General features: G+C 38.4%; 1 protein-coding gene across 10 annotated transcripts in view; it reads right to left on the bottom strand.

The window, feature by feature from the left end:
- Nucleotides 1–18,950, bottom strand: part of ADAMTS6 (ADAM metallopeptidase with thrombospondin type 1 motif 6) — a 121,483-nt gene that overhangs the window by 29,712 nt on the left and 72,821 nt on the right. For 9 of the 10 annotated variants that reach the window (XM_028749184.2, XM_028749187.2, XM_028749188.2 and 6 more), the window contains 3 exons: nucleotides 18,477–18,584; nucleotides 9,035–9,180; nucleotides 2,960–3,023 (listed from right to left, as the gene is read on the bottom strand). In XM_028749184.2, the coding sequence (XP_028605017.2) occupies nucleotides 2,960–3,023; nucleotides 9,035–9,180; nucleotides 18,477–18,584 (318 nt within the window). The remainder of the gene's footprint in view (nucleotides 1–2,959; nucleotides 3,024–9,034; nucleotides 9,181–18,476; nucleotides 18,585–18,950) is intronic. The other variant, XM_028749189.2, reaches the window with a different exon arrangement.

Here is an 18,950-nt window from a genome sequence, read left to right as displayed (position 1 = left end):
GGCTCAAGCAGTTGACACAATCACTCTGGAGTGCCCTCTTCTGCTTAGTGGAGTCTTTTTGGTTCCCTGGTATACTCCAGAGCTTAGGTTGAGGCTGGGAAGTGGTTTGAATGTGAGTCATCATTGAGCCTACCTAGTGACAGTGAAGGCAGCAAAGAAGGCATACTTTGCTGCCTCCATTGCATCCTCATTGTTCTGTCCGGCAAAGCTTTTCTGGGTAGTGTGGGGCCTCTTACAGTCTGGCCAAAGGAGGTGACAGAACCAGCAGTAGCTCATTGTGACTTGTTTGCAAAGCATTTGGAGGATAAAATCGCTTGCATCCACTGAAATCTTGACCCCGCTATTACAGTAGATGAATCTCAGTGGGTGTCCAGATTTGAAACTGACCAGAATTTCTATTAAGCCAAAAAAATTCTGCTTAATACATAACAAGCCTGGATTATATGTAACGAAAAGTAAATGCTAGCCAAACCCTTCTCTCAGATGTGCATGAGGAGAGTTAAAGGAGGAGAGTGTGAGCTTGCAGGCACAGTGCTGAACTATGGTTTAGAGCAGAGCTTTTCATGTTGGCACGCATCATTTCGTGACACAGTAATTCAGTTTTACTAGCAAACCAAAGGTTAAACCAGGGGTCAGCAACCTAAGGCCCATGGGCCACAAGTGGCCCATGGGGGTCATTTGACTGGCCCACAAGCCGCTCCTGAACTGAGCTGCCCACTTGGTGAGTCCCCGCGCACTGCGCTAAACTGGCGCAGGGACTCACTGAGCAGTGCCAGAAATCACCTCTGCACACAGACACAGACATTGGAAATCGCGAGCGCACACACTCACAGGATCTGGCCCACAGAGGGGGCTCTGCAGCAGTGAACCGGCCCAGGCAGGTAAGCCTTGCCGACCCCTTGGTTAAACTAACCCTTTCCAGCCTTAGGAGGAGCATGGGGAGCATTCGCGTGACACACCTACACACTGCAGCCGACACAATAACATGTCACGACATACAGTTTGGAAAGCTCTAGTTAAGAGTTACAGTATATGCAAACCAGCTTACAATATGAGATAACTGGTAAAGCTGGAAGTTGTTGCTACTTCTTGTTTCCAGGTTTTACAGATTAGGTTTAATCTTATTCCCTCAATTTTAATATTAGGAAACATGTTATCCATCAAAGGCCAAACAATGTCTGAAGGATTTTGTTGAAGAATGTGTTGGAGTTGTCTATGCTTTTTCCAAAGGATTAAAAGGGTCAAAGGGAAGAGAAGGAAAATTAGCTGTTGTTTGAAGTAAAAATGCTGAGATTTTTGTTTAGGAATAATAAGAACTTTAGGGAGTAATACTTTTTAAATTACAAAAGGAATAGTGAATGCTGACACAAGAAACCCCTACAAATGTCAGTGGGTGTAAGCATCACATTCTTCATTAAAATAATGACAAGCACACAAAACTTGTGGCCTTTTAATTCACACATTAATCAAATGTCTCTCCCTTCCAATGTCTTTTGCTTCAAAGAGTGATGAGTAATAAGGTCTGTCATAAATCCTGAAAATGGGTCTATCTCAGCAACTTTGTGTTTCATTAAAGCCATGTTAATAAATTTACAATCAATGACTACAGTTTTTAATCACCACATGTTACAGTAGGACTTAAATTGCTGAATGTCAGAACATTTGTGCATCCCCTCATGACATTACACTAATTCAAAACATGCGTACCTATTAAAAATGAAATGCAGATGAGGCACTGTTAAGAAGATAATTATTAATATATTCTGATATGATAGAATGTTAACTATATTAAGATCTAAAAGGAGTGTTCATTAAAAATATTATTTTTCCTCCCTTCACATTTTCTCATAATAGTAAATGGAATTTAGCCTTTACTCCAAAGGTAACAATGGGAATGCAATCTCTGAAGGGAACTGTTGATAATCAAAACTTCATGGATAGCTTCATGTATACTACCTTTAAAATGCAGCAAAAAGCACAATGGAGAAAAATTGTTACAGTTTTCTGCCTTTCCTAATTTAAAGAATACTCTAAACCTTGCTCTCAGTATTTCAGTATTAGATATGACTGCAGCTTTTAACTGTTTATCTGAATGTACTTTGTCTTCATAACTGATTGATCCTGCTTTCCTTCAAGGAACTGAAGGTGGTGTACATAGTTCTCCTCCCTCTTTATTTTCTCATCACAACAACTCAGTGACGTAGGTCACATAACAAGCTTCATGGCCGAGTGGGAATTTGAACCCTGGTCTCCCAGTCCTTCGTGCTTAAAAGTGGAAGATAGAAATATCAAGCAGCACTAAGAGTAAAATTCTACCCTTGAGGTACATCATGTGAAGAGCTATAGTGGAAGCTCCACTACAACAGTGAAATTATGGAATGCTAGCAAAACTTCAGTTACACCAGTATAGCAGTGAGGATATGTCAGTTCATTCCTGTACCAGCATATGTGCACCACCAGCATAAGGTTGAAAACAAGGAGACGAATCATTGGTCTTATCTGAAATGTGTTTCTGATTGGGCATAAGGAGGCCACATATTGCTCAAAGGCAAGATACGTTACTCCTAATGAACCCAGGCCCTCCGATTCATCATTGGAGGCTCTTCTCTGTAAGTCTCCTCCACAAGAGGCCCAGAGGGTGGCAATATGAGAATGGACCTTTTCTGTGGTGGCTCCCCATCTGTCAAATGTTCATCCTAGGGAGGCTTACCTGGTGTCTTCATTATTTATACACTTTTAGGCACCAGGCAGAAACATTTGTCTTCAACCCAACCATTAGCTGATTAACACCCTATATCCTTTGAAATGTGTTTGTAGGAGGGGGACTATTGTTTTTTGTTTTTATCTTGTATACCACCCCGAGATTTTCAGATGACGGGTTGTATACAAATTTAATAAATAAATTCTCCTCCTCCTCATCTAAGATTGTTGGATTTTAGCTTAACTTTGAATTACTCACATCAGTATTACAGGAGCGATATCTTTTCCTTTCTCCAAGGCAATATTTTCCTCCACCTGACGGTCTGGAAAAAATTGTATGCAGTTTATGCATATGTACATATGAAGTAAGCAATGATAAAAAATTTACACACTACAGGACATTTCCCCCCACAATTCTTTTCTAATACAAATTGATGATACTGTATATTTTTAAAAACTTCAGATTTCATTAATACAAACTCAGCTGGCAAATATATTTGTAAAATTACACTGCAGAAAAGGAAGGTAAAACACAATTTCTTCTATTTTTGTATCACTCCCACCAAAAGCAGAAAAAAATGTGGCAAGTTATATATTCTACTAATGTTTTAAATTAATACTCAAGTTCTAAACATTTATTCTGGCATCAGTAGGCAGCACCAGTAAAAACCCACCATGACACAGCATTTGTAACACTCTGTTAGTGGAAATCATTACTTCTAGATCTAAGCACTTATTTGCTGGTGCAGAAGTTTTAGCATTAGACTAAGATGAATCAAAATTAAGGAAACACACTGCTTTTCATTACTAGGGTCAAGTTGATATTCTCTAATACCGGAGTTCCTGATTATTATTTCAATTTGACAACAATAATTGTTCAAAAACCTCACTATACTAGTGCTAATCATTGTATGTGTTTAAGGTAGTGTTCTTCATCTTGGCTATTATCCTAAGCACACACACACACACACACACACACACACACACACACATATTATAAGCAAATGTCACTTGAATAATTCACAGTGGAATCCTATACATGTTCACTCAGAAATAAATCCCACTATGTTCAATGGGACTTGCTCTCTGGTATGTGTATATAGGATTGCAGCCTTAGAAAACTTCAGAGGACATATAAACAAAATTAAAGATACGTTTATATGATTAACTATAAGAGAGTTTGTAAAATTCTATTATTTTCCGTTGCTACTAATATTTGAAAAGATTCAGGGCGATATTACATGACTAGATGGGGAGTAGTTATCTAGGATTTAATAGGACTCAAGTATTATCCAGACTGGTCTTTTGTCATCCATTTATTACTTAATGTGTTATATAGTGTTATGAAATAATATGGCATTTCTGGTCACACAAGCAAGGTATCACATGGTTGTCATATCTGCTGATAAACATGATTCTCAAAACCATGTAACATGCAATTTTTTTGAGTTTTTGTTACTTAAAATAAAGTGATTTTATTTTAATATTTTAAAATGCTGAATATAATGGACAGGATCCAGGCAATTTGCACTTTTATGCCCTATTCACTACAATGAAGAAGTTAAGCATATGGGATTCAAAAGTGCTCTCCTGCATTTAAATGTATCCATTGTTGTTAAATGAAATTAGTTGAGACCCAAAGGGTCAGAAAATATGCACAGCACTCAACTATGCAAAAGAGCTTTCTTGTTTTCTTCTATGCAAAGTTAAAAATTTGTACAGACCATGTTCCTGCCCACCTAGAGTGGTTTTCTTTGCACAGAGGAGAAAATGAAGTACTCTAGCTGGACTGAAGTATAATTCTTTTGACCATTGTGTTTTTAAATATATAAATGTTATATATGAATTAAGACATTTGAGATATGCCTTAACACATATATTCCAGTACCTACGAATGCTGGTGTTCCGTAGAAAAGTCTATTATTATGTAAGCAGCTGATGTGGAATAGATCCTGAAAAAAATTACACCAGTGTGTATTCACTGAAATCAGTCAGACTACTCTGAAAGCCAAATATCCAGCGGCTCTGCAGTGGTGAAGATTAGAAAGGAATGTCCAGTCCTATAAAGTTCAGCAATGAGATAAAGACCAGGCTGCCTTGCAAAGCCATGCCATAAAAAGTATAGAGGTCTAAGTTCTTCAAAGCATAGAGGAAGATGCAGTGCCCAATCTCCCATTAAAGGATTTATGTAACAGCTTGAACACAGACAATATTGCATTTTAGAAGACAAATGTAAGGAATCCTAAAGCAGGGTTGTGAAAGTGTAATTGCTTATTACTGGACATTAATAAAACAAAATTAATGGATAAATATAAATGTCCCAGCACATAGTTGGTATTACAAAGTTCGAGTGGAGAACATGAATTTAAACAGAACTGCTATAATCCAAAAAGCCTGATGAATTGCCATTTGCTACTGTATTTTCAAGGGTTTGTAATAGTCAAATAGTCTGTTGCTAAACTGCGCAAGCAGAATGCCTCTGATTTGTAAAAGACAGTTTGTTTCGTTTCAAGATTTTAAAAAATCACTGAGGTACTGTCAAGTATTGCAGCCCTTGGTGCTATAGATGTTCAGAATGCACACACTTTGGTTTGCCCAATTTTTCCATATATGGACAAATCTAGTGGAAGGGATTATTAGGGAACTGGGGGGGGGGGGAGCAGGTTGCTGGGTAGAATAGAAACTGGGATATGAAGATTCAGAGAATATCAAGCAAGTTTAACTGGTACTTTACAATAGTGAGGAAGCATGCAGAAGGAGGAAAGAGCTCCTAGGGAGAAGCTAACAGTCTTGAATTAAATTTCAGACTGTGGCTATCCAGGATTTACTCAGTATTGTATTTTTGTTCAATTTATTCCTGACCTCTTTAAGCTTATTTGTCTGAATTTAAACATATTTTTTTCTATTTTATTTAAAAAGATTTATAAACCACTCACATTATAATATATCAGAGTGGTGTACAGAAAACCAACCAAAAATATGTATAAAATATACAGCAGAAGTAATACAATTAAAAAAAAACAATACAACACTAAAAAATGATCAGCAGAATTTGATTCTTAATTTGTTGCTGATTTATGGTGTTTTCCATTTGTTATCCATCAATCCTCCCAGAAACACAGTAGCAAAGGTTGGCTCCATCCAAGAAGTCGCTCAACATAGAACTAACTTGTGCTCCTGCAGAACATAAAACTTGGGGAATGACTGCTGTTGCAGAGATAAGGCACTTTGGAAAATTTGCCAAGGTTCCATCCTGAATTACGTCAGGTCTCTTTGCCCCTACTTCTTGTCATATTTGGTGCTAGCACAATGACATGTTTACTTGTCCAGTTATAAAAGACTGCAAAACCTGGATCCCAGAAAGCTCTAGGCTGTGTCCACACCTTCTATTACAACCACCCAAAGCAGGAATAATGGTTGTACAACAAACCAGCAATAGTATAAAAGCTATATATGCAACCAAGTCATGGCTCATACAATATGGGTCAGCATGCAAGAGCTTTGTGGGCTGGACAATACGCAAAGATTGTCACATAGGGTGATGTTCCACCCAGATACAGTGCTCCATTTCCTCTTTAAAAGGAAGGTTATTTCTCTGAAGAGTCCATCATTGTTTTTCCTGGTTGGCTATCAACATCAGGAGATTTCTACTTTCTCTATGTCCCCATTCATCCTTTCCTTTTTGCTGTTCCATCCTCCCATTTTCTCTTTTTTGAGCTGTATTGCTTCTTCATCTGGGGCAAGTAGCTATTTGGCTGTTGTTGCTGCACAAGCATGGGCATGTATGCATATGGAGAAACATATTGTGGAAGTTTTCTAGTCATGGATATAGATATTCCTCTATTGCAGCAATTTTTCCAATAGAGCAATCAGATGAATTAATGCTGGCCGTGTCTGTAATCAGTCAGTTCACGTGAGTTCTCCACGTGAGTGTGAGCTTGGGAATGACTGGAGGAGGATGGAGTAGGTAGTGTTATGTGAGTCAAGCTGTTTCATGCTGCTCTTTTTTGTGAGGGGGGGGTTATGAGCAAAAAGGCACAAAGCAGCAGCGAGTAGATGCAAACACAGGTTAACTAGGAACAGTGAAGGAGTAGAAACTAAGTGGCAAGGAAACACGAACATAGCAATGTGGGAAGAAGTTATAATATAAAAGACTGCAGGGCAGTTATGAATCCAGAAGGGCCTCTGGCTGCACGGAGACAGACCCCCTCGAGGTCCACTGCTGAGCTTCCACAGGTCCAACTTATGCCAATGAGAGGAGACAGGCTCAGTCAGCCCTGTGGTTTAGTTTTTGACAGTCATATGTATAACAATATACATATTACTTTCCTACATAAAATGATAGCCAGTTGTGACAATATCTTTCTTAAACCTGACTGCAAGAGTGAGTCATCCTGTATTTATGATTTTTACTACAAAAGGCTTTGTGAAGAAAGCAACTGCCAAAGTGAGCATGAAGTCCCACTGAAAGACAAAGAAGAATAGACTATTATTAATAAAGATGTTGGGGCATGTTTCAAGCTAGACTCATGTAAAGCCCCCCCCCCCTAATTATATGTTCAGAATCTGTGAACCCCATCTATCATATGGTCTTTCTGACAACCACATAATGTTGCAGGCTTTTTTTAACAGCAATGTTCAATTTTCTAATGCATGTGCATATTTGTGATTAGTATACCTTCATGATTTTCCTACACAAGTGTTTATATGTAAGACATTTAGAATATCTGAAAGGGCCTCAAAGGCAGTGCAGTGTCCAGCAGCTACTTTGAAACACCTGTCATCTGATGTTTGGAAGAGGGGAGTAAAGGGTCCTCTTGCAGTGTTCTCTTAATTTAATTCCCTTATGGAATGTAGCTGAGCCATCAACACTCTTTTAATATACTTCTGTCAGTAGACAAAAAAGGAAGGAAGAGGTTAGATAAATTGATTTCAGTGGGCAGTGCTGAATGCTGGAGAGGGGATGGTAGTAGAGCTGTGACTGTAAAATTAAGGTCTCTTGTCCTTGTCTATAATTGCCTGTGAAGCACAGGCTAGTAAAAAGAGTGTTAAAATGTTAGGTTTTGAGAAGAGCAGCAGCCTTTACTATGGTTTTGCTTTTATCAGTTTTTCAGCATACTTTGCAGTTCTCAGAAATCAACCAATTGTGCATGTGTGCGTATATACGGAGCTCTGAGCCAAAAAAGGTCTCTTTTAAGAGCTTTGCTTGCAACTGACAAAGCTATGAATAGAGAGGACACAAATAACCTAATAGTTTGGAGCTGTGACACCAGAATACAGGCAACAATGTTCTCTGAACAACTCTTAAGAGTAATAAGATGATTGCGTAATTAAGAACTATGAAATCAAAATGTTTCGCTACTACATTAATGGCAACACAATAAGGGCTTTTCAGGAACCCTATTAAAGAAAATGATAAACATCTAGCTTATATGAAAGTAATCTACTGAAAGCATCACTGTCCTCTTTCACACATCACACTAAACCATAGTTTAAAACAAACTATGATTTAATATGAATGAGCAGCATACTGGTGCGCAAAGCTCAGAAGTTCATTGCAATGCTCCTGGTGCACCATGGACGAAATAAGCCAGAGTCGTCTTGTTGCATATGAACCCAGCGTTGTGATTTGTTTCCCCTTTAACAAACCACAAGCTATAACCAAAGTTGGTTCTTTGTTTACTGCTCATGGTTTGTTTGGAGGAAACAAACTGCAAGTCTGGGTTCAGAGGCCATGACAAGCCAGGCTCTGGTTTGTTTGGTCCATGGTGCAAAAGAAGCAGCAGATCAGCACTGTGGAAATTGTTGTGTACTTTGCATTAAATCAGTTGGCTTTAAAGTGATATGAGAATCCAAAGGGTACTTTGTATAGATTACTTTCACATCCAGCAGCTAAAACATTCTCAAATAGCCTGTTCCTGTGGTGTGCAAACTAGGCCATTGTCTCGTAGGGACAAATATTCAAAACCTTAATATTTAGTTTGCATTTTTAGTAAGTTTGCAAAACTAATGAACACCTGAAAAAACTTTTAATTACCATAAGTAGAATTTACTGACTGTTTGTTTTCCATAAATGGAAGCTGTGAGAAGCAAAAGTTACCTGCTAAATATTAAATATAGAATCTATTTGTATAGCGTGTGCTTGATGCATATATTTAAAAATGTGAAAGTATGTCTGCAAAGCTTCTCCAGGATAGCTGATCCTGTCTGCTATTTTAAAGACAAGTATTGGCACGGTACTGAAACGTTTTTACAGATAACATGTGAAACCACACTTTTGAAACATTTCCAAATATGCCTTTTTTGCTGGCTCTGGCTTACTTTAGCTACTTACGCTGGACTGTCACAGTGTCTTACGGATGATGAGACTCCTCCCCCGCAGGTCCTGCTGCACTCTCCCCATATTGACCAGGGACCCCAACCCCCATCTATGCTCTGGGGCCAAGTGCCAAAAGGTACGCACTCTCCCTGATAACACCACTGAAAAGATTTCATAGAAAACACAGAATTAGCTTTGAACTGATAGGATTATCAGGACAGAAAAATATATGGGTCAGGAACTGACCAATTATAGGCAACAGCATTTCTTGTATAGATAACATACAGAGGTTTAAATTTCTTTAGCCATGTTTAGTCATTGGTGAAGGCAAGTGCTATTTGTTATTTATCTTTAGGCTTAGCCCGAATAATAAATCCCTACCATACATAAAAGTTTAACAAGACAGCATTTTTCTTTTCATACACAAGCTTACCATTTCTCATTTAAATAAACTGCAAGTTACTGAAACAGTTCTTTAGACATTACGTATACTTTTAAGAGTGTTTAAGAAACAAACTCACACCTATATTTCAACTAATGGTTTAATAGCACAACATGGAAAATTCTCCAGTTAGGAATTTTTATGAGGGTTATTGCTTTTCCTTTAAAAAAACACTGAAGTATAGATGATGTTACAATAGAAGAGGAATTTGAAGCAGTATTTCATCTACACTTACACTGCAGACATAATAAAAGTAATGCCAAGACACTAGAAACAAAGAAAAAAGTATTTAAACTTACTGACTAGCCAGTTGTTCAGAGACTGAATGAACATATGAACTGAAATTTTAAGACAGATACCAGCAAAGCATTTAACCTGGATTATTATTATTCTTTTACGATAGGGCATTGAGTTAGTTTGAGACAAATTGTGCTTTAACTTGAGTGGAATATTTTTTTCATATCAAATTAGACCAAGCCCTACAGTCCTGATTTAAGCCCAAATTTGGACGTCTTGTTTCACTGTAGAAAATAAGAGAAGACTATTACAGAAAATGAAACCATTTGTCCTATCAAAATAATGAGACATTTGCCCATATCCAGTAAAATTTGAACATGAATTTTACCTTATCACAGATATGGTACACAACAATGTCACATTATCTTTTAATAAATAATCTGGGTTGGATTTGGGCTGTGTGTGTGTGTGTGTAAAAATACCCAACTTGATACAAGAATCTTGATCTAAAATTGGAGTAGACAAAGTGGCACCTTCCAGATATTGTTGGACTATAACCTCCATAATCCCTGACCACTGGCCATCCTGGCTGGGCTACTGGAAGTTGTAGTCCAACAACATCTGGAGCAAACCACAGTGTCTACCAGTACTGTCAAGCAATACTGACCATGGGCTGGATCCACACTAGGTTAAATGAACAAAATTGTATATGAATTTCAATGAGAACTAGGCTGTAATACTAAACACATTAGGAAGTAAGTGTCATTGGTAATTACTTCTGAGTAACTACGCATAGAACTGCATTGCTAGCCTAGATCCAACCGTTATTAATGGCACTGAAAAAGGAAGTTTCTTACCCATGTTCTGAGCACAATTTACAAAAGAAAAAAGAACACAGCAGCAGTCAGGTTAGAGCTATTAATGTGTGCTGAAGTGGAAGCTATATAATGCAGAACCTTCTTTATTTTACTCTCCAACCTGTGCAAGTCCAGAAACTTTAAGGGCTCAAGGAAAAATGGGAATGATGTTGAGATGAATTAGTGAAGCTTGAGCCTTTATTTTCAACCACATTACCTGAAACTACTTCCAATACCCACTTTTATGGCATGTTGTAATTACTTTTAGTTTGGGTACTATAAAGTATTTGGATACAAGAGCACTAGCAGGGCTGAACTGGACATGGTATCAGTTAGCTGGATATGGTTAAATATTCAGTCAGGTTGGCTATGAATATGGTAACATTTCGATATGGGAAGCCACTTGTTTAAATTCAAATAAAGGTAATAATAACACAATAAGAAAACAGAAACAACGGCTTCCATTTAGTGAGAGGCCAGGATGTCTAGTGCATTATTCATACAGCACTGAAGGGATATTACAATGACATGTTGACTTCCTGATCATTTAACTCAAATATACATCTTCATAGAATCATTTTCATGTTTTATGAAGCTGAGCAACTGTGGATCAGATCAGCAATCTGCATGGGAGACCGCTGGAAGCTACATGTAAGAGTAAGGTAAAGGTAAAGGGACCCCTGACCATTAGGTCCAGTCGTGGCCGACTCTGGAGTTGCGCCGCTCATCTCGCTTTATTGGCCGAGGGAGCCGGCGTACAGCTTCCAGGTCATGTGACCAGCATGACTAAGCTGCTTCTTGCGAACTAGAGCAGCACACGGAAACGCTGTTTACCTTCCCGCTGAAGCGGTACCTATTTATCTACTTACACTTTGACATGCTTTCGAACTGCTAGGTTGGCAGGAGCAGGGACCAAGCAACGGGAGCTCACCCCGTTGCGGGGATTCGAACCGCCGACCTTCTGATCGGCAAGTCCTAGGCTCTGTGGTTTAACCCACAGCGCCACCCATGTAAGAGTAGGGCAGACATAATACTTAATTTTTAAAAATGCCTTGATTTTACAATCAAAATTAACCATCACATCTTAATTAAATGAAGGACAAATAAATAAAAATATCCTAAATGGTTCACAGCCTAGGTTCCAGGTGATCCTACCAAAGAAATTTCCTGTGTTCTTTTCAAGAGAGAATGAAGGTTTCTAAGCTACATGCCTCTCCACTCCAGTGGTTCCAAACCATATTTTTAAAAACCATAGTCAGAGCTCAAGGTCATTGCTAGTGGATCATCCAATTGTAAAAGGCATATTTAAGCTTAACTGTGATTGAATATATTTGTTATTGACATGCACTTTCTCTATGACAGCATTAAAGTACAGTACTAAAGAACAGTTCCCTGGGGGAGGGGAGAACAATAGTTGCTGGGACAACTGGGCCTTTGGTCTCTGGTAGCAGCAACGATGTATGTATCTCTTGCCTCTTGGAAGCAGGGTTGGCAATAAAACTACGGCCTGCTCAACCAAGTAGTAATTGTATGCTTATCCTCTTGCTATCCCCATAACTCTCCTCACTGCAGCACAAAATATTCACAATTTTATTCATAAAATAAAAGTACACTGATTTTATTCACAAAATAAAAGTACACTGATTGCTATTATTTTACAAGAATACAAAATGTATTTATTGAGTCTTATTAATAAAAGACTAGAAGCCAGTGCCTTATCAAGCACTGGTTAAAAAGCAATTAAATAGCTAAGATGCTGTGTTCTTCCAACAGCCTTCCTTCATTTATTGACATTTGTACTAGAAAGAGAGGCTGGATGGCCTACAGCAGAATTGCTATTTCAAATTGCCACTTTCTAATGGTGGCTATCAACATTAGAACATCATTAATTAAATTTACATAAACACCCACAACTATATTCTGCTCTTCCTCCAAGGGTCTCAAGAGGTTTCCTCATTTTATCATCACAACAGCTCTGATGAGGTAGTTTTGAGACCAGCCCAACTGTTGACTGGGGACTTTAATGTTAGTCTCTGTTCTAGTCTGACATTTTATCCATGGTATAACACTGGTTCTTGATTGAGATACATAACATATGTGTAAAAAGGCCTGCAGGCATGATAGTCTTTTGTTCTTCATGAAGAATAAGCGAGAAAAAGGAAGATTAATTTAGGAATTTCCTAGCACAATGCACTTAATGAGGCAACACAACTAATAAAGCAAATCTCTGAAGACAGTTGAATATATTTCAATAGCTTAGTTTTCTCTGAGATTCTGTGGCTTGAAAAGCTTTTGGATTATTTCCTATTGGAATAGTCAGTGCTTGGGAATTTCAAAATACAGTACAAGGCATTGGCTGAGAGTGGGGATGTGTGGTGCTGTCCAAGAGTGAGAACATAGGACTGTGGTTGGAGCCTAACCACTTCTCAGGTGGGTGCAAGAAACTGGAGGCTACAGTACAGTCTTTTGGTATGTACCCAGTGGATTGTTGGGACTGATAATTGTTGAGTGTAAGGGATTTGTGTGTATGTGTGGGTAAAAGTGTCCAGGTGTAGACTGACTGAGATACCGGGGTGTGTTTGTGGGCTTCGAATTTGTGTGGGTACTAAATGAGTGGAACCTTACTTTATGATGTTTCATCTGTTGTATTTAATTTAGTTGTTTGATTTCCTTGTAAATCGCCTTTTTATGAAAAGCAATGCACAAATACTTGAAAGAAATAATAAATAATAATGCAATCTAAGCTGCATTCTTAACCCCACTTATATAGGAGTGAGTCCATAGAAATCAATAGAACTTACTTCTGAGTAGACATGGTTAGGATTACACTGCTAAGTAATATATGAAACTGTCTGAAACTATGAAGCCATAGAAAGAATATATTTTTATTCTTTTTTTTTTGTCCAGGGAACAAAAATGGAGAAAACATAAAATGTATGCAGTACTTGCTTTTCAAATTAAACTTTATAAGGTATTTATAAGTTTCTTATAAGCCATCCTCAGACATGAAGCTTCTGTTACTGATAAAGGTAGAAACTGAAACATTTAATAAGAATGTTTTAGCATATATAATAATTGTCAGTTACAGTTGGATTGTACCTATTTTAGTTCATCATCAACTGTTATCAAATGCTAACTCAGATTAATAGGCTACAATTTACTCTACTGATCTTGAGAAAGAGACCACAACTACAGTCTCATACTCAGGAGAAAAGTCAGATTGGCAGAGCTAAATGGATATATCCACATATATTAAATAATATTTGGATGGCATTAAATGGCTGGACAGACTGAGAATATCAGGTTTTGTCTGACAATGCAGACAAACTACTCATTTAATAACAGTTGTCAAAGATGAAAGGCTGGAAACAAGAGTGTAAGACTAGCCTGCTGGATCAAGCCAATGGCCCGTCTTGTCCAGCATCCTGTTCTCACAGTGGTCAACCAGATGCCTGTGGGAAACCAGGGAGCAGAACATGAGTACAAGAGCACTCTCCTGTCCTGTGTTACAAGAGCGCTCTCCTGTCCTGTGGTTTCCAGCAAATGCTATTCAGAAGCATTGCTACATCCAACTGTGGAGGTAGAGCATAACCACTGTGGCTAGTAGCTACCGCTATTTATAGGAATTCCAAACACCTGAATGAGATAATCTAACATTTTGCCCTTCCTAAGCAATACAGCAAGAAGCTAACAATTGAACCAGCCTATCAAGAGAGTGGACGCGGGTGGCGCTGTGGGTTAAACTACAGAGCCTAGGACTTGCCGATCAGAAGGTCGGCAGTTCGAATCCCTGTGACGGGGTGAGCTCCCGTTGCTCAGTCCCTGCATAGGTACCACTCTGGAGGGAAGGTAAACGGCGTTTCTGTGCACTGCTCTGGTTCGCCAAAAGCGGCTTAGTCATGCTGGCCACATGACCCGGAAGCTGTACGCCGGCTCCCTCGGTCAATAAAGTGAGATGAGAGCCGCAACCCCAGAGTCGGCCACGACTGGACCTAATGGTCAGGGGTCCCTTTACCTTTACGTATCAAGAGAGCAGCTGCCAAGGTCAGCCTTAACATCTCTAAAGTAAGTACTAGAGTTCTATTGACTCCAAATTGCTCTACAAATAGAATTAATTAATAAAAAATATTGGGCTCTTAAAGATGATCCTTATTTAGAGTTGATTCACAAAATCAGCTCACACTGTAATTATCATGCAATAAGTTTATTGCATATGACACCTCTCTCAATACTGATTGATAAAATTTTCAAACTAGCTTATGCCAACGTCACCTAGTATGTTTTAGTGGTTTGAAAAGAAGCAGTCTATTAACCAATAGTTGCAAATCACGTGAAAAATATAGTTGGGTGAATCTATTCTGTTACTTCTTTCAGTGACAGTTTCAATTGTCTTTATGCATTGCATGCTAGTGCATTTACATTCTCCATTATTTAATGGGCCATCAGCCAGGAGGTGAGGGGAGAATTAGCAGAAAGCAAAATATGTGGGATACAGAGAAGAAAATACCAAAGGCTGTCAGAAAAGACCAGAAAGCAAATAGGAGAGCAGATGGCTAATGCAAGCTAGGAGAAAAATTGGCTGCCAGGAAATCATGAGCTTTAGACGCCCTAAAACTCTTAAGTGATCACTTAGGGTAAGACAGACAGTTTTGTGCTCACAAAAACTTCAACAATTAAGACACTTTAGCTTTAGCAGATGGCATTCAAGGAGTGTATAGTCTTTCTGGGCAGGATATATCCAAGAAAGTGTCTCTCCTCTCATTGAAGAAAGAAAATAATAAATTTATTTCAGCAGGTCATCTAAAAGTCTAAAAGCTAGTCTAAAAAATGCAATGTCATACAACTTGAAACTAGACTGTATTTTTAAAATAATAATAATAGGAAATGCATGTTTTGTGTTTCAAACTGCTTATTAAAAAAAGCTACTTACCTGTGACAATTGTTCTGCAAGCGGCTTTCTGTGCTGCCACATGTCTGGGATGGCCCTGGCTAGACCACAGGTAGAACTTGGCAGAAAGCATCAGGCATGAGGAAGCACTAGTATTTTATCATCTCCCTTGCACAGTAGATGTCATGTAAGAAAGTAAGGCATAGAGCCAACACCTTCCCTCTCAGAGAGGATGTTGCTCCAAGCTGAGACAAGAAACAGACTAAGTCTTAACATGAAAAGAGGAGCAAAGGCAATTTCTTAGAGACCCCTGACATCCATAACCCTCTAGAGCAGATTTAAGGACAACACAGGAAACTGCATGGGGAAGGGGAAGATGGGTAAGTCCTACTTCCGCAAGTGAGATACCACAATTGAGACTCATCAGTAGAGAACAGCTTGAATAATAATTATGGGAAAGCAACATAATTTTCTTCTTTAACGACTCCAGTGAGTCTAAGTTTAACAGACTCACAAACTAAAAGTTAACTGTAGCAGATTGTCAGGTGATGGTGAGCATACAAGAGATTGCTTCCCTAAGTCTTTTAACTGCTTTCACTTGGACACCCAAAGTAATACTCCAGGTCTCTACAGAAGACCCAAATGAGCTTGCATATGTTGCACTCAGAGGGACTCAAAAATTTGCTTTGGATATCAAAGCAATTCTCAGTTGTTCTCAACAGTCACTTGGATACTCTCTATGTTGGTGCTGGATCACTGGAACTTCCACAGGGTAAAAATGATTGTTCACCATGCAAATGTACATGCCATACAAATGAAGTACATGATACACAGAAAGGTAAAACTCATTAAAGGAAGAGAGTGCATTGCCCACTTGAATGAGAGTCTGGGCTAGGCAAGAGGACTGGCAAGGTATGGAATTAAGAGACTCCATTTAGTTAGAACTTTTGTTCTATAGTAAGGAACATATTTCTCTTGAAAAACTGTAGATCAGACAGAAATCCTATTCCTTTTTCAGCCAATGTGAGTGCTACAAGAAAGATAACCTAGTACAAAAACCAACATAAGTGGCAAGTAGAAAGCTGTTTGAAGGGTTTGCTAATGAGAGATGCTTAGTACAAGAAGGCAGTTCCATTGAAAAGTCCAGAAATGAGGCACAGGAATCAGGTTTGGCAGTTCTTTTAGAAAAATATTCCACCATGGGTATATGCTTACTATGGTACAGAATGCTGAAATAACCCCTCTAGCTGTCTTTGTAGAAGTCCAATATTCTGCTCTTCTTGAATGAGAGATGGTATAATGATATACCTTGGAGAGGATTGAGTGCATAAATGACCAGATGGAAATAACCTGTACCTCTTTAAGTAGCTGGGATGAAAAGATCAAGTCATGGTTCTGGTATTCTCCGTATTTTCCCTCTTATTAGGAAATGAACAGTACACCTTTGCAAGGGAGAATTAAAGTTGAAGAGCTAAGTCATGCACATCTCTAAGCAAGTTGTGGACTAACCAATACTCTACACAATCTAGCTATTTAGCCAGATAAGAAGTTTCAATGTAGAAATATCAGTTCGCTTTTTCTCATTCTCAAAAAGATTTTAAGGAAGATATCAATCTTTCCCCAAATTAAAACTGGTGGTAGCGGGCTATAGGTATATGGTGTAAGCTACCATTACAGTCATGGATGCAGATAAATAGGTTTGAAGCAGAGTAAGGCAAGATACTCACCATACAGAATCTGTTCTATAGTGATGAATGCAGTGCAGATCTCTGATGTTTTTGAGCAGTATCTACTCCCAAGGCAGGTGGAACAACAAATTTGTATTAGTAGCCAAAGTCTTACACATGTTCTCCACTCACTAAGAACAGTAAGTAACACCAAAGAAAGCTTGAGCAAGAATTCCTTCAGGAATTGGAGAGTTCTGTAGAATTATGGGAGCCAATCTAATCTTAACAGCTGGACAACAGCATATTGTGCTTGTACTGAATATATACAGTAAGTATATGAAAGCAGAAAAGTATGTTAATACTGCAATATTACAGTGTAGAGTCTCTGAGGACTCTACATGCAATAGTAATAGGAACCACAATGTGGCCAGAAATCTCTGAGGTTCAAAGAGTCAGTTTCACTGAGGTGCTTTAAAACCCACTTCCCTTCTGAGGTTTTGGGCTAGATAGATCTGGATCTTCTTCACTAAATTCAGAAGGAATGCCTAAGCCCTGCAGAATATCCTCTCCAACAATTCAATGTTCACAACCAGCTGTAGAGGAATATTAAATTATTATTTTGGCTAACACAAATGTGGGAAAAGAGGATGAGCAACTCTGGATTATGATAATTATCCTGGGCAATACGACCTGTCAGTTCTAGGAATGCATATTTATACATGGCACCTGCCCCCCCACCATTGCCATTTTACTAGTTCTGATGCAGAGATAGCCTTAAGGTATTCACTAATTCCAAGTTCAAATCTGAGGCAGGATCTGTTGGCCACTGAGCTCTTCTCTCATGCTCAGTAGGTCAGAAATACTTACAAGAGTTTTACAGGAGTACAGCACAGAAGAAGAAAAAGTGAAGGGAAATAACCTGAACCAACAAAACCAAGTGCAGCATAAGAAGTTAAGGAAAAAGATCTTCAGAATTGTTTCCTTAATTTCTTACGTTGTGTTAAAACAATAGTGTTTCTGGAGCAAGTGCAAAGGGAGGAGGCTAGAGCTGCCCAATAAATTTCTAGATAGTTCTACCTGTGGCTTCTACAGACACATTTCCATATATGGGGTAGCACAGCGAGACCACAACAAAGAATCCTAAGCACTACTAAAAATGCTTTTTAAAAAATAAAATCCTAAGTTTTGTTGCTTTTTTAATTATTGTATGTTCAGTTACAGAATAAATTAAGCTTTTCATTCTGGAAACTCTTATACAAACATTTAATTGTTATCTCTTTTTAGTTATCTCAGCATACATTTCTGGGTCTTGCACAACCTGGAAACAATTGCATGATAACTTGAATTAAAAATCATTCCAACTCACCCCCTTTTCAATGCTCCCAGTCTGGCAAAGGGTGCCCTCAGCTGCTGGAATACTGTTGGTAACACAGCGGTTACTTTTGCTGAGACACCAAAGCTCTCTACACACTTCCTGGGAAAGAAGGCAGAAGCAAGTTGTTCAGAATAACTGAATAAAATTGGTTCAAATGCTCCTTAACACACAAATTGTCTTCAAAATACATTGCTCTCTCTCCATAGAAAGAAACAGGCTGAAATATATTTGAGAATATTCATTAATATGGACCAATTCACATCAGCTTCCTATAAAACAGAGTTATTGTAAATTAAATCCTGATTAGATTTACCACATAATAAAACTGTGTGAATCATTTACCATAAGCCTCATTAACATTACACTCTTGGTGGGCTGTGTGCAGAAAGACAATCTTGGGTAAGTGTGGTAGTACTTTTGTGATAAACTGGGCAGATAAATGCTTTACCACACACAAGTCCAAAA

Source organism: Podarcis muralis, chromosome 11, assembly GCF_964188315.1.
Source record: "Podarcis muralis chromosome 11, rPodMur119.hap1.1, whole genome shotgun sequence".
Lineage (NCBI taxonomy): Eukaryota > Metazoa > Chordata > Lepidosauria > Squamata > Lacertidae > Podarcis > Podarcis muralis.
The sequence above is the reverse complement of the archived record's forward strand: the minus strand, read 5'-3'. Positions and strand labels throughout refer to the sequence as shown.